This window comes from Heteronotia binoei, chromosome 1 (assembly GCF_032191835.1).
Source record: "Heteronotia binoei isolate CCM8104 ecotype False Entrance Well chromosome 1, APGP_CSIRO_Hbin_v1, whole genome shotgun sequence".
In the NCBI taxonomy this organism is placed as follows: Eukaryota; Metazoa; Chordata; class Lepidosauria; order Squamata; family Gekkonidae; genus Heteronotia; species Heteronotia binoei.
This window is the reverse complement of record NC_083223.1, coordinates 98,828,035-98,844,578: the sequence shown is the minus strand read 5'-3', so window position 1 is coordinate 98,844,578 and position 16,544 is coordinate 98,828,035. Positions and strand designations below refer to the sequence as shown.

At 44.0% G+C, this 16,544-nt stretch overlaps 1 protein-coding gene across 3 annotated transcripts in view; it reads right to left on the bottom strand.

The window, feature by feature from the left end:
* AFG1L (AFG1 like ATPase) overlaps nucleotides 1–1,512 on the bottom strand; it is a 104,657-nt gene extending 103,145 nt beyond the window's left edge. The window contains exon 1 of one of the 3 annotated variants that reach the window (XM_060237885.1): nucleotides 1,208–1,512. In XM_060237885.1, the coding sequence (XP_060093868.1) occupies nucleotides 1,208–1,319 (112 nt within the window). In that variant the 5' untranslated portion in view covers nucleotides 1,320–1,512. The remainder of the gene's footprint in view (nucleotides 1–1,207) is intronic. The other 2 variants (XM_060237894.1, XM_060237877.1) reach the window with 2 other exon arrangements.
* Between the last annotated feature and the right edge of the window lie 15,032 nt (nucleotides 1,513–16,544).

The window sequence follows — 16,544 nt, the reverse complement described above, 5'->3', positions numbered from 1 at the left end:
AGAAGCCAAGGCAACAATGACAGTTAGTCAAGACAGACCACAGAGCCAGTTCAGTGTAGTAGTTAGTATTGGAGTAGGATATGGGAGACCAGGGTTTAAATCCCCACTCTGCCATGGAAGCTTGCTTAGTGACCTTATCACATTTGTTGTTAAGGCAGGAGAACGATGTAAGCCACTTTGGGGCCCCACTGAGGAAAATGCTTGGGTACAAATGAAATGAATATATTTAAATACAGTAAAGAAGTGGTACCCTCTTCATGCTCATCTCATTTGGCTTTGAAGAACCTATAAAATGTTGGTTGAGCCATCAATCCCATTAATGTTCTGATAAGATTCTTTAATCACCAATATATCACAAAGGAGCTGCAGAGAGGTAGTCAGGTAGATGAATGTGAACAGTCATGGGCAGCTCCTGATGCAAGTCCAGCCGCAGAGCTGTCTTACAAGTGATGTATGCAATTTATTAGTCTGTAGCTAACTGTCAAATGTTTTGACAGTCCATCAGAGCACACCAGTAGGCATTCATATTGTGAGAATAACTGCTCTGACCATAATTGTTTTCATAATAGGCTACTCCTTATAGGGTTTTAAGGTACATCTGACCAGGACTGGAGGCATGGGGAAGCTGGAGTTCCCTTCATTAGATGCCCGGAGTGAAACCTGAGTCAGCAAATTATACAAACTGATCACAGGAGGCTTTACTTCCTGAACCGGGTGGTGGAAATCTTGTGTTACAGCCCAGGAAATCTTGTGTTACAAGAAGTCTGCTAGTCCTTAAAGAGCACAAGGCTCTTTTTAAGCTTTTGCTATAACAAATTAACACAGCTACTTCCTCTGGAATTTAAAGTGAACAGATGCCCTCCTTAATTAAACAAACTACTATTAAACGTCGTTATCTCCACAACACAATTCAGACTTCCACTTCAAGGCCTCAAGCGAGCAATCATAGCAATTCCACAAAGGTCCCTTATGTTACGTAGCTATGTAGTCCAAGGTGGGATCACCAACACGTTTTGCTCACTTGTTGAAGCCGCAGGAGCTTTACCTAGCTGGCCCGGAATGAAGGGGCCAGCGAGTGGGACCGCGGTAATGCCCGTTCCTGAGTAGGGGAAGGTTTTCTCGAGACTCCGAGATGAGACATCAGCCCAATCCCAATGCTAGCCCCTCCAAAGGACCACTGGCCAATGCCGCCCCAAGAGTCACTGACCTTTCCGTGGGGCGGCGGCCTCAGACCATCCAGATAGCAAGAGGACAACATGTCGAGCTGCTGCCCGCAGAAAGCAGCGCCCAGTAACCAAGGGCGACAGGGGCGGCGCCATCTTGCCAAAGCTTCAACACCCCGCCCAAAACTGTGCTGAAAAGAAACAGTCCCTGCAACGACGGCCACCACTTTAACTGCACTGATTCCAGTCACCTTCCCCTCGAACCCCTCAGCCCTCTCAGAAAGACTACGAGATCCAGAATGCAATGCGCCGATCCAGAATGCGCATAGAAAGTTACCGGATGCAACTGCATGCTGGGAAGTGGGGTTTTCGTGCCATAGTGAACCGATCCAGAAGAAGGAGGGCTTAAGTATAGGACATGTATGTCTTGTTTAGAAGCATTATACAAGGCATACAGGTTGTAAGTACAGGGTTTTGGTGTGTGTGTGTTTTTTTAAAAAAATATGTCACCAGTCGTTAATATATTCACTTATTGTACGTCAGAGAACTGCATGTCTTATGTACCACACTACATTCCAAATCGACTTCATACGTCTCCATTTAAAAGGTTCAGGTAGCGCATGATGTCAGGAACCCCTTCCTAACACCCGAGAGCCGCCACCAGTCAGAGGAGAAAATATTAACCTTGATAGTTCAGAGGGCTGACTCAGAATTCCTATGTTTAGCGAATCGGCTACACATGCTTATTTGGGAGAAAGCAAATAAACAGGAGAGGAATCATGAGTAAGCTTTCCAACTTGACTGATACATACCAGAGTACTAGGGATGTCAACCTGTAGGTAGTGCCTGGAATTCTCCCAGAAATCTATAGGGATGCCAGCCTCCAGGTGGCACCTGGGGATCTCCTGGAATTACAGCTCATCCCCAGACTACAGAGATAGTTCTCATGAAGAAAATGGATATTTTGCAAGGTGCCCTGTATGGCATTGTACCCCCACTGAGGTTCCTGTCCTCTCTGCACTCCATCCCCAAATCAATAGGAATTTCCTAACCTGGATCTGGCAACCCTATCCCCCCTTCCCCTGCTGATAGCCAGGGGGACCTGGCAACCCTATCCCCAGACTGCACAGTTCAGTTCCTCTGAAGAAAAAATGGTTGCATTAAAGGGTAGCCTCTATGACATTATACCCTACTGAGGCCCACCCTACCCCCAAAGTCCCAGTCCACCCTCTCTGGCAGGGCTGGTGCGTGGGCGTAGGCCAGGTAGGCAGCCACCTAGGGTGCCACCTGGCCTAGGGAGTGCCGCCAAGTGCCCTCTCTCCCCACATGCAGTGTTTGTGCTCCTTGGAGTCTGCCTTCCCCAATGAAAGGCTCCATGGAGCATAGACGCTCCCCAACCAGTTTTGCATTCTCCAGGAAAGTGGACGATGCCTGCGCAGTGTGCTCCTTGGAGTCTGGCAGGGCTAAATTAACCAACTGTAAAAGCTGAAGAAGAGCCAATTACAGTTTCTAAAAATTGGCTCCTGTTGAAGTTGTATGCTGCCACTCATCCTTCTTACTTTACTTTAACAGAGCCATGGAGTGGGAGCCATAGCTCAGTGGTAGAGCATCTTCGTCGCATACACAAGGTCTTGTCCCTGGCACCTCCAGCTAACAGGATCAAGTAGTATTCTCACAATTTTTATTGCTTAATTTCACAATTTCTTTTTAAAAAATTAAAATTAAAAATAAAAAACTGTAAATTAAAAATGTAAATAGTTTAAAGTTTCTTCATTTCTCCTACAATTCTCTGTTCTTTAAATTTGGGCAGGGGGGGGCCTAGTGGACAGCTCGCCTAGGGCACCAAAAACCCTAGCACCGGCCTTGAGTCTCTGGGCTCCTCCTCCAAAATCTACAGGAATCTCCCAAACCAGAACTGACAACCCTGGTAGAACAGCATGGAGTTTTAAGGAGAAGCTCCCAGGTACAAATACTAGAGTTGCAAATTCTGGGTTGGGAAATTTCTGGAGATTTGATGGTGGATTCTGGGTTTGGACAAGGGAAGGACCTTAGTGAGATATAATGCCATAGAGTTCACTCTGCAAAGCATCCAAGGACATATGGAGAGCAGTTGTTATTCTGCAAGATCCCAGGCCTCACCTGGAGGGTGGCAGCTCTATGTTCCACTGAGCCATTGCTCCCTCCACCTTATTGCCTCTAATATTATTTACTGCTCAATCCTATGCAAATTTACTGAGAAATCTCTCCTTATTCTATCTGTCATAACATGTTTATCCCACTCTTCCTTTAAGGAACTGAGAGTAGCAGTTGTGATTTCCCCCTGTTGTTTATGAGGACTCAAGTGAGGACTGATATGGGTGATCCTGCTTGGCTCATTGGAGCCATTAGAACAGAGCTTGGGGACTTGGGAACAATGGACAGCATGATCCAAATCCCTGCTGCCCTGCTCCAATCATGGGCCCCCTGCTGGTTTGAATGACCCAATAATGTGCTTGCGATGGAACCCTGAGTTGTATATAGTTGGCCTCTTTGGCCCAGTTCTTCGGTCTTTGAGTGCAGCCCTATACTATGCTGTACCCAATAAAGAGCTGGTGATCGTTACCACCTAGCTTCTTCATTGCATCAAACCCACTATATTATACCTCCGTTCCCCATTGTATTCTTGCAGCAACCCTGTGAGTTAGATAAGACTGAGAGAGTAACTCTCCCAAGGTCAGGGTCAATTCAACTCATTGGCTGCCCCAAGTGGCAGAAATGCAGCATGGGAGAAGGAGAAGGTGACACACACCCCCATTGGTACTGCTGCATGACCACAGTTCCTAGTAATACAATGGTTAGACTAAACTAGGATCTGGGAGAATCAGGTTTGAATCCTCACTCTGCCATAGAAGCCTGCTCGGTGACCTTGGGCCAGTCATACACACTCAGCCTCACCTACAACTTTGTGTTGTGAGAATAAAATAGAGGAGAGAAGAATGATGTGTAAACCTCTTTGGGTTCCCATTCAGGAGAGAGATAGTGTATAAATTAAATAAATAAATAATATGGGTCATATTCAAGCCAGGCAGGAGGGGGGATGTCACCTTCTTTGTGTCCTTACTGACTCTGCAATCTAATGGAGCCAAGATGGCAGCAGAAGAGGCCTATGCTCCCTTCTCTACTTTTGCTGCTCCAGGTCCAAAGTGGTGCAGAGTTGGAGCTGGGTGGCAGCATGAGCAGTGGGATGGCATGCACCTCCTTTGGTGCCACTCCAAGGCTCAACTGCATACCTTGCCTAAGACTCAGTCACAGAATCATAGAGTTGGAAGCTATCCCCAGGGTCATCTAGTCCATGAGAACTAAGCACTGATACAACCCTTCCTGCCCTTCCACTCATGATCTGCCTACGTTCACAGAATCAGCATTGCTGTGGTTGCTATCTGGAAGGCCAGGCACATATCATGCTAGTTGCCTCACACATTTTGGCACCCCAAGCAACCTTTTGGATTTCTTGGGCAGTGAACTATCCCTGACCCTGACCAATGCCATCCAGAAAGCTTCATGGCAGATCAGAGATCACAAGTGGGGCTAGAAGCCCCTCCACTTTGCCCCCTCCCAAGCCCCAAGAATACAGAGCATCACTGCCCCAGACAGTTCCAATAATATGCTGTGGCTAATAGCCACTGATGGACCTCTGCTCCATTTTTTTATCCAAACCCCCCTTGAAGCTGGCTATGCTTGTAGCCACCACCACGTCCTGTGGCAGTGAATTCCTTCCTTCCTTCCTCCCTCCCTCTGACATTCATGTCTTGCGGCTCTCAAACATCTGGCATTCATGTTTTTCAGCTCTCAAACATCTGACTGGCTCTTGCAGTAAGAAGGTTGGTCACCCCTGCTATAGACTTTCTGTCTCTTATACTTTTACGTGGTGTGCGTTTCCTATGTCTCATGCTCAGCCTGAATAGATACACGGAGCGTGCTGGCTGAGATAGACAACATGGTGTCTATACATATATGTCTGTGAATGTCACTCAGTATACCTTCAAAATAGTGCTGTGCTTGTCTTATTGATCGACAGAGCCTCATGTAATGGCAGAATTTGCAGGTGTTCATGATGCACAGCACTCAAAGCATACATCATCATTTTATATGACCAATGCAGATACCATTTAAATAAGAAGCTTTACTGCTTAATTCTATTTTTAATCCTATTTTTACGTCTGCTTCACTGACGCAGGCAAAGGGGCAATAACTTTTTCATCTGATTGGAACATGCATTCAGAAATAGCTGCCTTCATTGTAGAAGGATGCTTGGTTTGCAATTCTTAACATTCTGGGATCAACCCCAGAACCCCATGGCCGCCACTCTCCCTTTTCAAAGTTTCAAAGGTGCCCACAGGCCTAATAAATTGGGGACACTTGACTTGGCAGAAAGTCTACTTTCTTGTGCTTTCTACTGAGAAACGGCTCTAACTGTCAGGAAGTTCTTCCTAACGTTTAGCCGGAAACCCTTTTGATTTAATTCCAATCCATTGGTTTTGGTCTGACTTTCTAGGGCAACGAAAAACAACTCTTCACCATCCTCTATATCAGGGGTGGCCAACGGTAGCTCTCCAGATGTTTTTTGCCTACAACTCCCATCAGCCCCAGCCATGCTGGCTGGGGCTGATGGGAGTTGTAGGCAAAAAACATCTGGACAGCTACCGCTGGCCACCCCTGCTCTATATGAAAGTCCTTCAAGTACTTGAGGATGGTTACCATATCACCTCTTAGTTGTCTCCTCTCCAGGTTAAACATACCCAGCTCCTTCAACCTTTCCTCATAGGACTTGGTCTCCAGATCCCTCATCATCTTTGTTGCCCTCCTTTGGACATGTTCCAGCTTGTCTACATTCTTCTTAAATTGTGGTGCCCCAACTGAACACAATACTCTAGAGATGAGGCCTAACTTTTCCACAAAAATTGGAGGGACCTTAAAATGCTTAACTTTGTGGGTTTTGTTTTTCCTTTGTTTTAGATTTTTTTTAAAAGGACTGGCCTGGGTCCTATGAGATTTGCAAAACATTAAAAAAATAATTTTGTCCTGTATATGTACATTGTTTAATGATAACATAATATATCTTTATGAGTTTCAAGAATCCATTTTTCTCTTCCCTGTCTCTTGTTTGAGCTTTTTAATGGGTTTGCCTCACTCTGGATTTGCTAGATGTTTCAGCACCTGGGCCTGTTTAACAAAGAATTCCAGTACAAATCACTTTCCAATTTTAGTATACGAGCTGCCGAAGTGAGCACCAGTACAAATAACTTTGAATTGAACAGACATCTCAAAAAGGCATTGCAATTGTCAGAAGCAATACTTTTAGAAACTCAAACATGGAAATAAACAGCTTCAGTAAAAGTAATTTAAATAACAAATAACTTCTCCTTATAAACAGCTTGGCTCCTTGAGAACAATGAATAAACAAGGAGACAAGAGTCTTCTCCCCCCCCCCCTTTGCATTATTAACTCTCATCACGATATGAATGGGTGAAATGTCAGGAATAATTGGAGAAAATCACAGCATAATCTTCGGCAAAAACATCTGATTTATTTAAATTGTCACTACTCATTCTTAATAAATCCTCTCTTTAACCTTTTGATCTGCAATCCAGCAAGCTAAAAACTGTGCTTGTGCGTGTGCTGTGCTCGTTTTCCATCTTCTCACATCAACACATTGCATGTGGAATGAAGCAGCAAACACGGCATCCTGTACCTTCCTTCTTGGGGCTGAAACGACCCTGGGGCAGGCCTCCAATCACAGTATCCGGGAATTCATTTGAAACAAAATTTATACTAAATATAGATATGAAGACTTTTACAGGAAAGGCTGTGTTGAGAAGATGGATGCAATCTTGTCTGCATTACTTGGAATATACCTTTCCCAAAATGCAGGTCCTTCTTTTCAGTTGCAAACAGCAGGGTTTTAATTGTGCATCTGTGAAAATGACATAAGCATGCCTGATCCAGCTGTACAATTATAGCACCAGACAAAAGAGGAAGCGTTGTTAAGGGCGCAGTTGAATTTCCAATGTGGGTTAGACTTGTTCTTGATAGTATTCCAAGGTATGAAATATATGTTGCTGTATCTGCTTAGTCCAGTGAAAGAGGTGGAGGAGGGCAAAGACTGACAGAGGTGACTCTTTTGTATTTCTGCAGGTGTTATGATCCATTCCATTCTACCAAGCAACTCATTCTGTATTGCTGGTGAAGGTGGTTCTTTAATGTCCACTAAGAGACTATAAGTCTTTGGCTATTTCTCGTTGACTTATTACAATTCTGAAGTACTGTATAAATGCTGCTTTCATAGAATCATAAGAGTTGGAAGGGATCTCCAGGGTCATCTAGTTCATCCCCCTGCACAATGCAGAAAATTCACAAATACCTCTCCCACACACATACATCCCCAGTGACTCCTGCTTCATACCCAAAAGATGGCAAAAACCTTCAGGAGTCCTTGCAAACTGGCCTGGAGAAAAATTGCTGACTGATTCCAAAGTGGCAATCAGCATTACTTTGGGTGTGTAAGAAAGAATGACAAGAAGTAAGCACTGATGTAACCCTTTCTGCCCTCCCTCTCATGATCTGCCTAATTCACAGAATCAGCATTGCTATCAGATGGCCATCTAGCCTCTGCTTAAAAATCTCCAAAGGAGAACCCACCAACTCCCAAGGAAGCCTGTTCCACTGAGAAATTGTTCTATCAGGAAGTTCTTCCTAATGTTCAGCCGGAAACTCTTTTGATTTAATTTCAACCTGTTGGTTCTGGCCCGACCTTCTGGGGCAACAGAAAACAATTCTGCACCATCCTCTATATGACAGCCTTTCAAGTGCCTGAAGATGGTGATCATATCACCTCAGTTGCCTCCCAGGCTAAACACACTCAGCTCCTTCAGCCTTTCCTCGTAGGACTTGGTCACCAGACCTCTCACCATCTTCATTGCCCTCCTCTGGACATGTTAGGGCTTGTCTATATCCTTCTTAAATTGTTGTGCCCCAGACTGAACACAATACTCTAAGTGAGGTCTAACCAGAGCAGAGTACAGTGATACCATCATTTTGCATGATCTAGACACTATACTTCTGTTGATATAGCCCAAAATTGCATTGGCCTTTTTAGCTACCACATCACACTGTTGACTCATGTTCAGTGTATGGTCTACTAAGACCCCTAGATCCTTTTTTCACATACTACTGCCAAGACAAGTCTCCCCTTCCTATAATTATGCATTGCATTTTTCCTACCTAAATGCAGAACTTTACATTTATCCTTGTTAAAATACGTTTTATTCGTTTTAGCCCAGTTTTCCAGCCTGTCAAGATCATCCTGTATCCTGACTCTGTCTTCTACTGTATTTGCTACCCCTACCAATTTACTTTCATCTGCAAACTTAATACACATTCCCTCTATTCCTTGATCCAAATCATTTCTAAAGATATCAAACAAAACAGGACCCAGCGCAAATTCTTGAGGCACTCCACTAATGTTCCCTCTAAGTTGCAGAGTGTTGTGAGCAAAAATTCTACTTTGTGAGTTACTGGTGAAAAAGTTGTGAGCTACTGGCATTAAAGTTGTGAGCTACTGCATAAATTATTGTGCTTTGGGGTCATCCTTCCTGAGCTAAGACAAAAATCTGTGCGCTGGAGGCTAAAAATCTGTGAGCTAGCTTATGCTAACTCAGTTTAGAGGGAACACTGCTTGTCACTCCTCTCCAGAAGGATGAGGAACCATTCACAAGCACTCTTTGGGTGCAATCTGGCAACCAGTTACAGATCCACATAACAGTAGGAGGATCTACACCACATTTGGGTTAAGGCCATCTGATTATGTATTGACTTGCTTACCTCCCTGCTCAACCTGTATGCTTATCACCATTTCAGGTTTCTAGTTATCTCATGGAGAAACTTAGATGACTTGACAATTTCATAAATAGCTACCACATTAAAAGGAAGTCATGACATGAATAGCCCAGGCTAGCCAGATCTCAGAAGCTATAACGTGGCAGGCAATGGCAAACCACCTCTGAATGTCTCTTGTATTAAAAAAAACCAACAGGGTTGTTGTAAATTGGGTGCAATTTGATGACACTTTACACACACATTAGAAGGAAGGATAATTGTGAATTATTTTACATTTATTATTTAAAAAACACATCATAACCAAGATAGTCTGACAATATAAACAGGCACCCTTAACTCTCAGCCTCCTCAATTTAAATTTCCCTCCAATTAACATTTTCTTTTATGTGTACAGATCAAACCAGTTAAAGCTTGCCATCAGAGATAGCACACTTTTATCACTAGACATAAATGTCAACATGAAATCAGGTGAAAGACAGAGCCAACATTCCTCACTTTGAAATCTACTCACTGTCATAGAAGCCCTCCCTTTTAATATCAAATTAATAGGGGCTGGTTGCAATTATGCAATAGTGAAAGGCACTCTAGATGTTCAAACACACTCCACCCAGCTTGTAAGTGCAGAGTATAGCAATTCTTACTAATGCATGATGTTGGTGATTCATGTTCTAGGATCAAGAACAGGTTTCTAATTCAGGATCTGAAACTGCTGAATCGGTCTTCAGCAAAGCAGTATCTTTTGCTCTTTGGGCAGCAGAATGCCCTTGTCATATTAACCTAGTTGAAGAATGTGCTCCTGGTGGGGATTGACCTGTGGAATAAACAATTTCTATTCTGATTTTATAAGTAATTTCTATTCTGATCTGGAAAGGGCACTAGAAGAGGTTGGAAGAAATCCTTACAAATATCTCTACATCCCTGGGAAGAAGCAACCTGAGGAAAGGGTATCAACTCCCAATGCTTGACAGCATGCCACTAACAGTGGCGCTGACTGCCAGGAGCTTGGGCATGCTCTTGGATTCTTCTTTATCAGTGGAGGCTCAGGTAGCACATGTTGCCAGACTGGCATTCTTCCAACTTCACCAGGTCAGGCAACTTGCCCCCTACCTCTCTAGCCCTGACTTGCCACAGTGATCTGCGCAACAGTCACCTCAGGATAGGATTACGGTAACTCACCCTACATAGCTCTGGATCACCCTTGAGGCTGATCCAGAAATTACAGCTTGTCCAGAATACAGCCATGTGGGTACTTACCAGGTACCCCAATGACTGCATACATTCGACCTGTGCTTCACCAGCTGTACTGGCTCCAATCTGAATACCAAATCCCCTTCAAGGTTTTGGTTCTGACCTTTAAAGCCCTTAATGGTCAGGGACCAATGTATCTGTGGAACCACATCACCTGGTATGCCTCTCAAAGAGCTTTATGCTCCGGAGATCAAAACTTACTGGTGATCCCTGGCCCTTGTGAAACTCTCTACCTAGTAACATCTGCACCCTGTGGAACCTTGCTCATTTCCACAGGGCGTGTAAAATGGACACCAGGACACCAGTTGAGGCACCAATGGTTTTTATCATGGCTTCCATTTGGCATTACCGATCCCAGCATGTGATCCACCTTATGAAGGGAGCGAAGTTATGTTTACACAGTCTTTTATCTGGAGAAACTATGTAATTTTCTATTTATAATTTATAATGGTTTATGTTTAATTTATGATGTACACCATCATGAGCAGTTTATAAATTTAACAAATAATAACAACAATACATTGGAAGCTATAGAGAATGCTGAATTATGTTTTATATCCATTCAGAAACATTTAAAATGTATCTATTAGGGTTTTTTTTTTCATTTTTGGGACAATTTTGAGCACACTACATATAGCTCAGACTTTGCATGATTAACAAACATTCTTTGACAAATAAGTATTGCACAATTAGATGAGTTTTGCTTAGACATGTTTCTTAAAATTCTGAGAAAGGCTCTGACATTAATGGTTTGTCATCAGCTTTCTCCCTGGCAAGATGTTCAACCCTTCCTTCTGCTGTTTTTGAAGGAAAATATTTAAAAAATCCATTTGCTCAGAGACTTCCCCAGTGTGAGTTTCAAGAAATAGAAACAATCAAACGTGTTTCTAAGATGTCCTTGGTATAGTTTAGCCCGTGCTAAATATATTCTCCCTTGGGTTAAGACTAAACCAGGGCTAACAGAGTCTGCTCAGGTAATCTATCTCCTCTCAGATGCCATTCAGAATATCACAAAACAGATAGCTAAGTTTTTTAATGCTTGTCTCTGTATTAGAAAGGCATATATCTCTTGATTTTATTGATACCTTTATTAATTTTACTATTCTGTTTTAACCACAGACAATTTTGCCATTCGATGTTTAAATTTGTTTAATTATTAGACTTCTCGTTGGCTTAGTGCCGTATAAATAAACTGACTGACTGTCTGCAAGAATGGTGAAGAGACAGGATGGGTTTAGATTCTTTCAGAGAACATGACTAAGCTGTTTTCTCTGGAAGCCTAGTAACTGAGAACCATTTTATACAAGCATTGCTGAATGTAGTCAATCACTTTTCCAGTGGTTTTGGAGTACTGAAGAAATCTTGCATTTGCACCATATTTTATATTGCAAAGTTATCTCCTCTATCAAAGTCTTTTACAACCAGGTTAAACAAACCATGATGACATGCAGTCTGAAGACAAACTGAACTATTCACAAGACTGATGTGACACAATAATAACCCAATCCTAAGCATGTTTACTCAGAAGATCCTGTAGGACTTCCTCCTAGGTGTACAATGTATTGCAGTCTCAGAAGTGATTTGTATAGGCTGCAATCTGAAGGACCCTCTCCTAGAAGGAACAGGCATAATCATAAGGGAAGGAGACCGAGATATAGGAATGCTCGCTCGCCTTACAGCCTGCGTCCCATCCCAAAGGTGACATATAGAGGAGCCAATGGAAGAGACTCACCTCCATCCTTGGTGTTGTGCAATGCCAGATCCATTAATAATAAGACTGCAGTCATAAGGGACTTCCTGCTGGAGCAGGAAATGGATCTGGCTTGTGTGACCAAAACTTGGGTGCGAGATGGGGAGATAGTAGCTCTCTCCCGGGTTGCTCCCCCCCGGGTTTTTGGTCCTTCACCAATCATGGACTAGCAGGCATTGGGGAGGGAGGGCACTGTTCATATGGGAGGCTTGCTCCTTCCGGGCACTCCCGTCCCCAGAAATCACTGGCATTGAGTGTGTTGGCCTGATGTGGGATGTCGGGGAGAATTTGGCAATTTGGCTGGTGTACCATACACCTAATGCACCAGCCAGTGCCTTACTGTCCCTGATGGAGGCTGTAGCAGGCTGGGCATTGAAACACCCTCGGCTTATAGTCTTGGGTGATTTCAATGTCCATGCTGATGATGCGACCTCCACTTGGGCGACGGACCTGGTGTCATCCATGGTGGCACTAGGACTCTCCCAATACGTAACGATGTCCACCACATCCAACCTGTGCTAAAAGCGCTGCACTGGCTGGCTGTAGCATACCGGATCCAATTTAAGGTACTGGTACTAACCTTTAAAGCCCTATATGGCTTGGGACCTGCCTACCTGCGGGACCGCCTTTCCCTGCATATACCCCAGAAAGCATGGCGTTCAGGGGCCCTAAATCTTTTGTCAATCCCTGGACCAAAGGAGGCTAAGCTAAGTTTGACTAGGACCAGAGCCTTCTTGGTGGCAGTGCCAATGTTATGGAATAACCTCCCAAATGACATCAGGGCCATACGAGATCTTGTCCAGTTCCATAAGGCCTGTAAAACAACATTGTTTTTAAGAACTAAGGGGAGAGTGCTGTCAACTGCCTAGAAGCCAGATATATTACTATCATTGCACTTTGTGAGACATCAACCTAGACCATCAGCTTGTCTGGAAACTATGAGAAACCATGAAGAACTATGGGACGCTGTCCATCCATCTATTTATTCATTTTATACATTCAATATCAGCAGATATAGCACCAAAGAAATTATTTTTATGTATTTGGTTTTAATAATTGCTTAATTTTTTAATATTAATATTGTCTTATAATAGATTATTGTATTTTATCATGTTACTCAGCCGCCCTGAGCCTGTTCGCAGGGAGGGTGGGATACAAATGCAAATAAATAAATAAATAGTTCTGAATGAGTTAAACTCCTTAGTATTGCTCTCATGATTGTCTTGGTACACGGGGTCATGTTTTTTGTCCATGTCCAATCTATAATGTGCTGCTAGATGTATTGCCAAAGCTGTGCCTTCATATATTTGTCTATTTACTTCAAGAGTATTGAAATTAAGCTGCACCTTTTGCCATAGGCTGAGCACATTTCAGAGAGCTCTGAGAGACAGCGGATAATAAGTGCTATAAGGGTGAGGTTTGGCTTTCTAAACCGCTGGGGAAGTTGCTGAGAATTTCTGAATTTTTGTGACTGTGTGATTGCTGAAAATTCTGAGTTTGTGGTTGCTGGGGAACTGCTGTTTGTTTGGTTTGAGTGGGCTGAAGGTGATTGTTGCTGATTGATTAGGATTGGCTGTGTTCTGGGGCAGACTGAGGCCCCACCCTTTTTGCATTATTAAGCTGCACCTTTTGAGCCAAAGGGCTCTTGGCCTGTGGCTCTTAGCCTGGGGGCTGTGTAAGGACCAGGAACCCAGATCCCTATTTTCCTTGTGTTCCCAATAAGGTAAGTAGACCCTCCAGAAGGAGAGCCACATAAAAAAACAGGATTTAAAAGGGGACTGTATATTTTTTAAAAAGCTATCATGAAGGTAGAATGCCAGCAGGGGGGTGGGGGCTTTCCAGTGCTTTGTACTGAGTGTCACATGTATGACTATCTGCCCACAGAACAGAAGTCTTGGGCATGTGCTCGATGCAAGGAGCTCCTGGTCCTCAGGGAACGAGTTCGTACCCTTGAGGCCAAGGTGACTGATCTGGAGAAGCAGAGACAGTCAGTTAGGCACTCGAAGACTCTCGGGGACGTATTAAATGAGCCCCACTCTGAACGTGGCAGCCCGGTTGCTGCCAGGAAATATGAGGGTCGAGAGGGAACAGGGCACCGTGCTGAGGATAAGGGGCACACACCCTCAGTAGGGACCTCTTCTTCAGTTGGTGAGCGGGTATCCTTTTGTGCAAAGGAACCATCCTTGGGCAGGGAGAGGGGGATTCGATCCTTAGGCAAGTAGACAGCTGGGTGGCAAAACCACGTACTGACTGTATGGTGATTTGCCTGCCTGGTGCGAAGGTAGCGGACATTATGCGTTTTGTAGATAGACTGATAGACAGTGCTGGGGAGGAGCCAGTGGTCGTGGTGCATGTTGGCACCAACAATGTGGGGAAATGCAGTCGTGAGGTCCTGGTGGAAAAATTTAGGCTGCTAGGCGGAAGACTTAAGGCCAGGACCTCCAAGGTAGCCTTCTAGGAAGTGCTACCTGTTCCACGTGCAGGGCTGGAGAGACAGGCACAAATTAGAAGTCTCAATGTGTGGATGAGACGATGGTGTAAGGAGGAAGGGTTTAAATTTGTTAGGCACTGGGATGCTTTCTGGAACAAACGGGAGCTGTACGAAAGAAATGGTCTCCACTTGTCCCCAGATGGAACCAGGCTGCTGGTGCTTAAAATCAAAAAGGTGGCAGAGCAGTTTTTAAACTAAATCTTGGGGGAAAGTCAACAGGAGATATGTCTCTGGTTCGGGATGACTCATCTCAAAGAGATGAAGGGTTAGATGATGTTTGTATACAAATGCTAGAAGTGTTCAAACTAAAATTGGTGAGTGGAATGTTTAGTGTTGGGGGAAAACATAGACATTGTGGGAATTTCAGAAACTTGGTGGAATGAGAAGAATCAGTGGGACACGGTGATTCCTGGATATAAGTTATATTGGAAGGATAGGGAGGGAAGGGTTGGAGGTGGGGACAGGGGATTCCCTGGTTTGGAGGGCCCTCCCCCCACTACAGGGTTAGCAGAAAGTGTGTGAGAGGGAGGGAAATGTCCACTGGGCACTCCATTATACACTAAGGAGACCAGCTCCCATAGAGTATAGTGGAGAATTGATCTGTGGGTATCTGGGGGGCTTTTTTTTTTGAGGTAGAGGTGCCAAATTTTCAGCATAGCATCTGGTGCCTCTCCTCAACCCCGTCCCCAAGGATCCAGTTCTATGAGCCCCAAAGAAGATGCCCCTATCCTCCATTTTTTCCGATGGAAGGAAGGCATTTAAAAGAAGCACAGCTCCTTTAAATGTGATGGCCAGAACTCCCTTCGGAGTTCAATGGTGCTTGTCACAACCTTGTTCCTGGCTCTACCCCCCAAAGTCTCCAGATATTTCCTGAGTCAGATCTGAGTCCACCCTGGCTACAGTCCTGAGTAATACAGTTCTTATAAACTGGTAGGAAATAATTAATTTAATTACAAATTATACTTCTCTTATGACCCATACTAATAAGAGCGAATTGTACTAAAAAGAGGTGACTAGTCAAAATGAAGCTGAGGATGGGAATCAGGAGAGTTACATACCTCCAGTGTGCTGGGAAACTACTTAAAACCACACTAATTGAGGCCCAGATAGAATACATACCTCCCCTTAGTAAAGCTACTACCAAGATTGTGTGGTTAATGACCCAAGTCAAGGAAACTCCCAAAGGGGTAAATTCTTTTCCATTGTTATCTCTTCAGTTTTATTCTCACAACAACCCTGTGACAGGTCCAAAGTCACCCAGTGAATTTCCATGGCAGAGTGGGCACTCAAAGCTGGGGTCTTCCACATGATACATTTGAAGTTGCCATGTCATAAACTCCCAAAAGACAAAAAAGGCTTCATTTTGAAAATGTAAAGGTTACTCAAATGAGATGAATAGAAAGGAGCACAGACTTTGTCCAGGCGGCGCCTGGAGATCTCCTGGAATTACAACTGATATTGAACGTGGAACCTTTTGCACGCCAAGTATGCGCTCTATCTCTTTTTAAAAGGCAAATCCCATAACGCATTAGGGGTCTTGAATTGGGAACTCCAGTAGTGGAAGTCAGAAATCTCATGCAGTCCTATTCTGTGCAGAATAAGGTACATTCAAATCAATGGATTTGAAGCTGCCTTAATTTGTATAGGATCGCAAACTTATTCTATGCGCTACTGTGAGTCTTCAGTGTGCCGTTAAAGACACAGCTACGTTGACAGCAACCTTCCGCTTTCCACGTTGTATTAACATTCACATGTCTAAACTAGTGCAAGAGAGGCACAAAAGGCCAATATCTCCAAACCCCTTTGGGAAATATGCTGAGGAGTCTTGTTTTTCCATTCACCCATTGCCAGTTGTGGGTTTTGAGAACTTGACGGATCAGAGCTACAATCTCTTAGATCCTGCCCCTTCCCCCTTTCACTCCCGGCGGGCCCTTAAAGAGTATTCTTCAGACTCCCGTTTAACTCCTCTCTCTGCAGTTTATGGGACTTGTAGTTCACTAAAAGTGTTCTTCGTCTG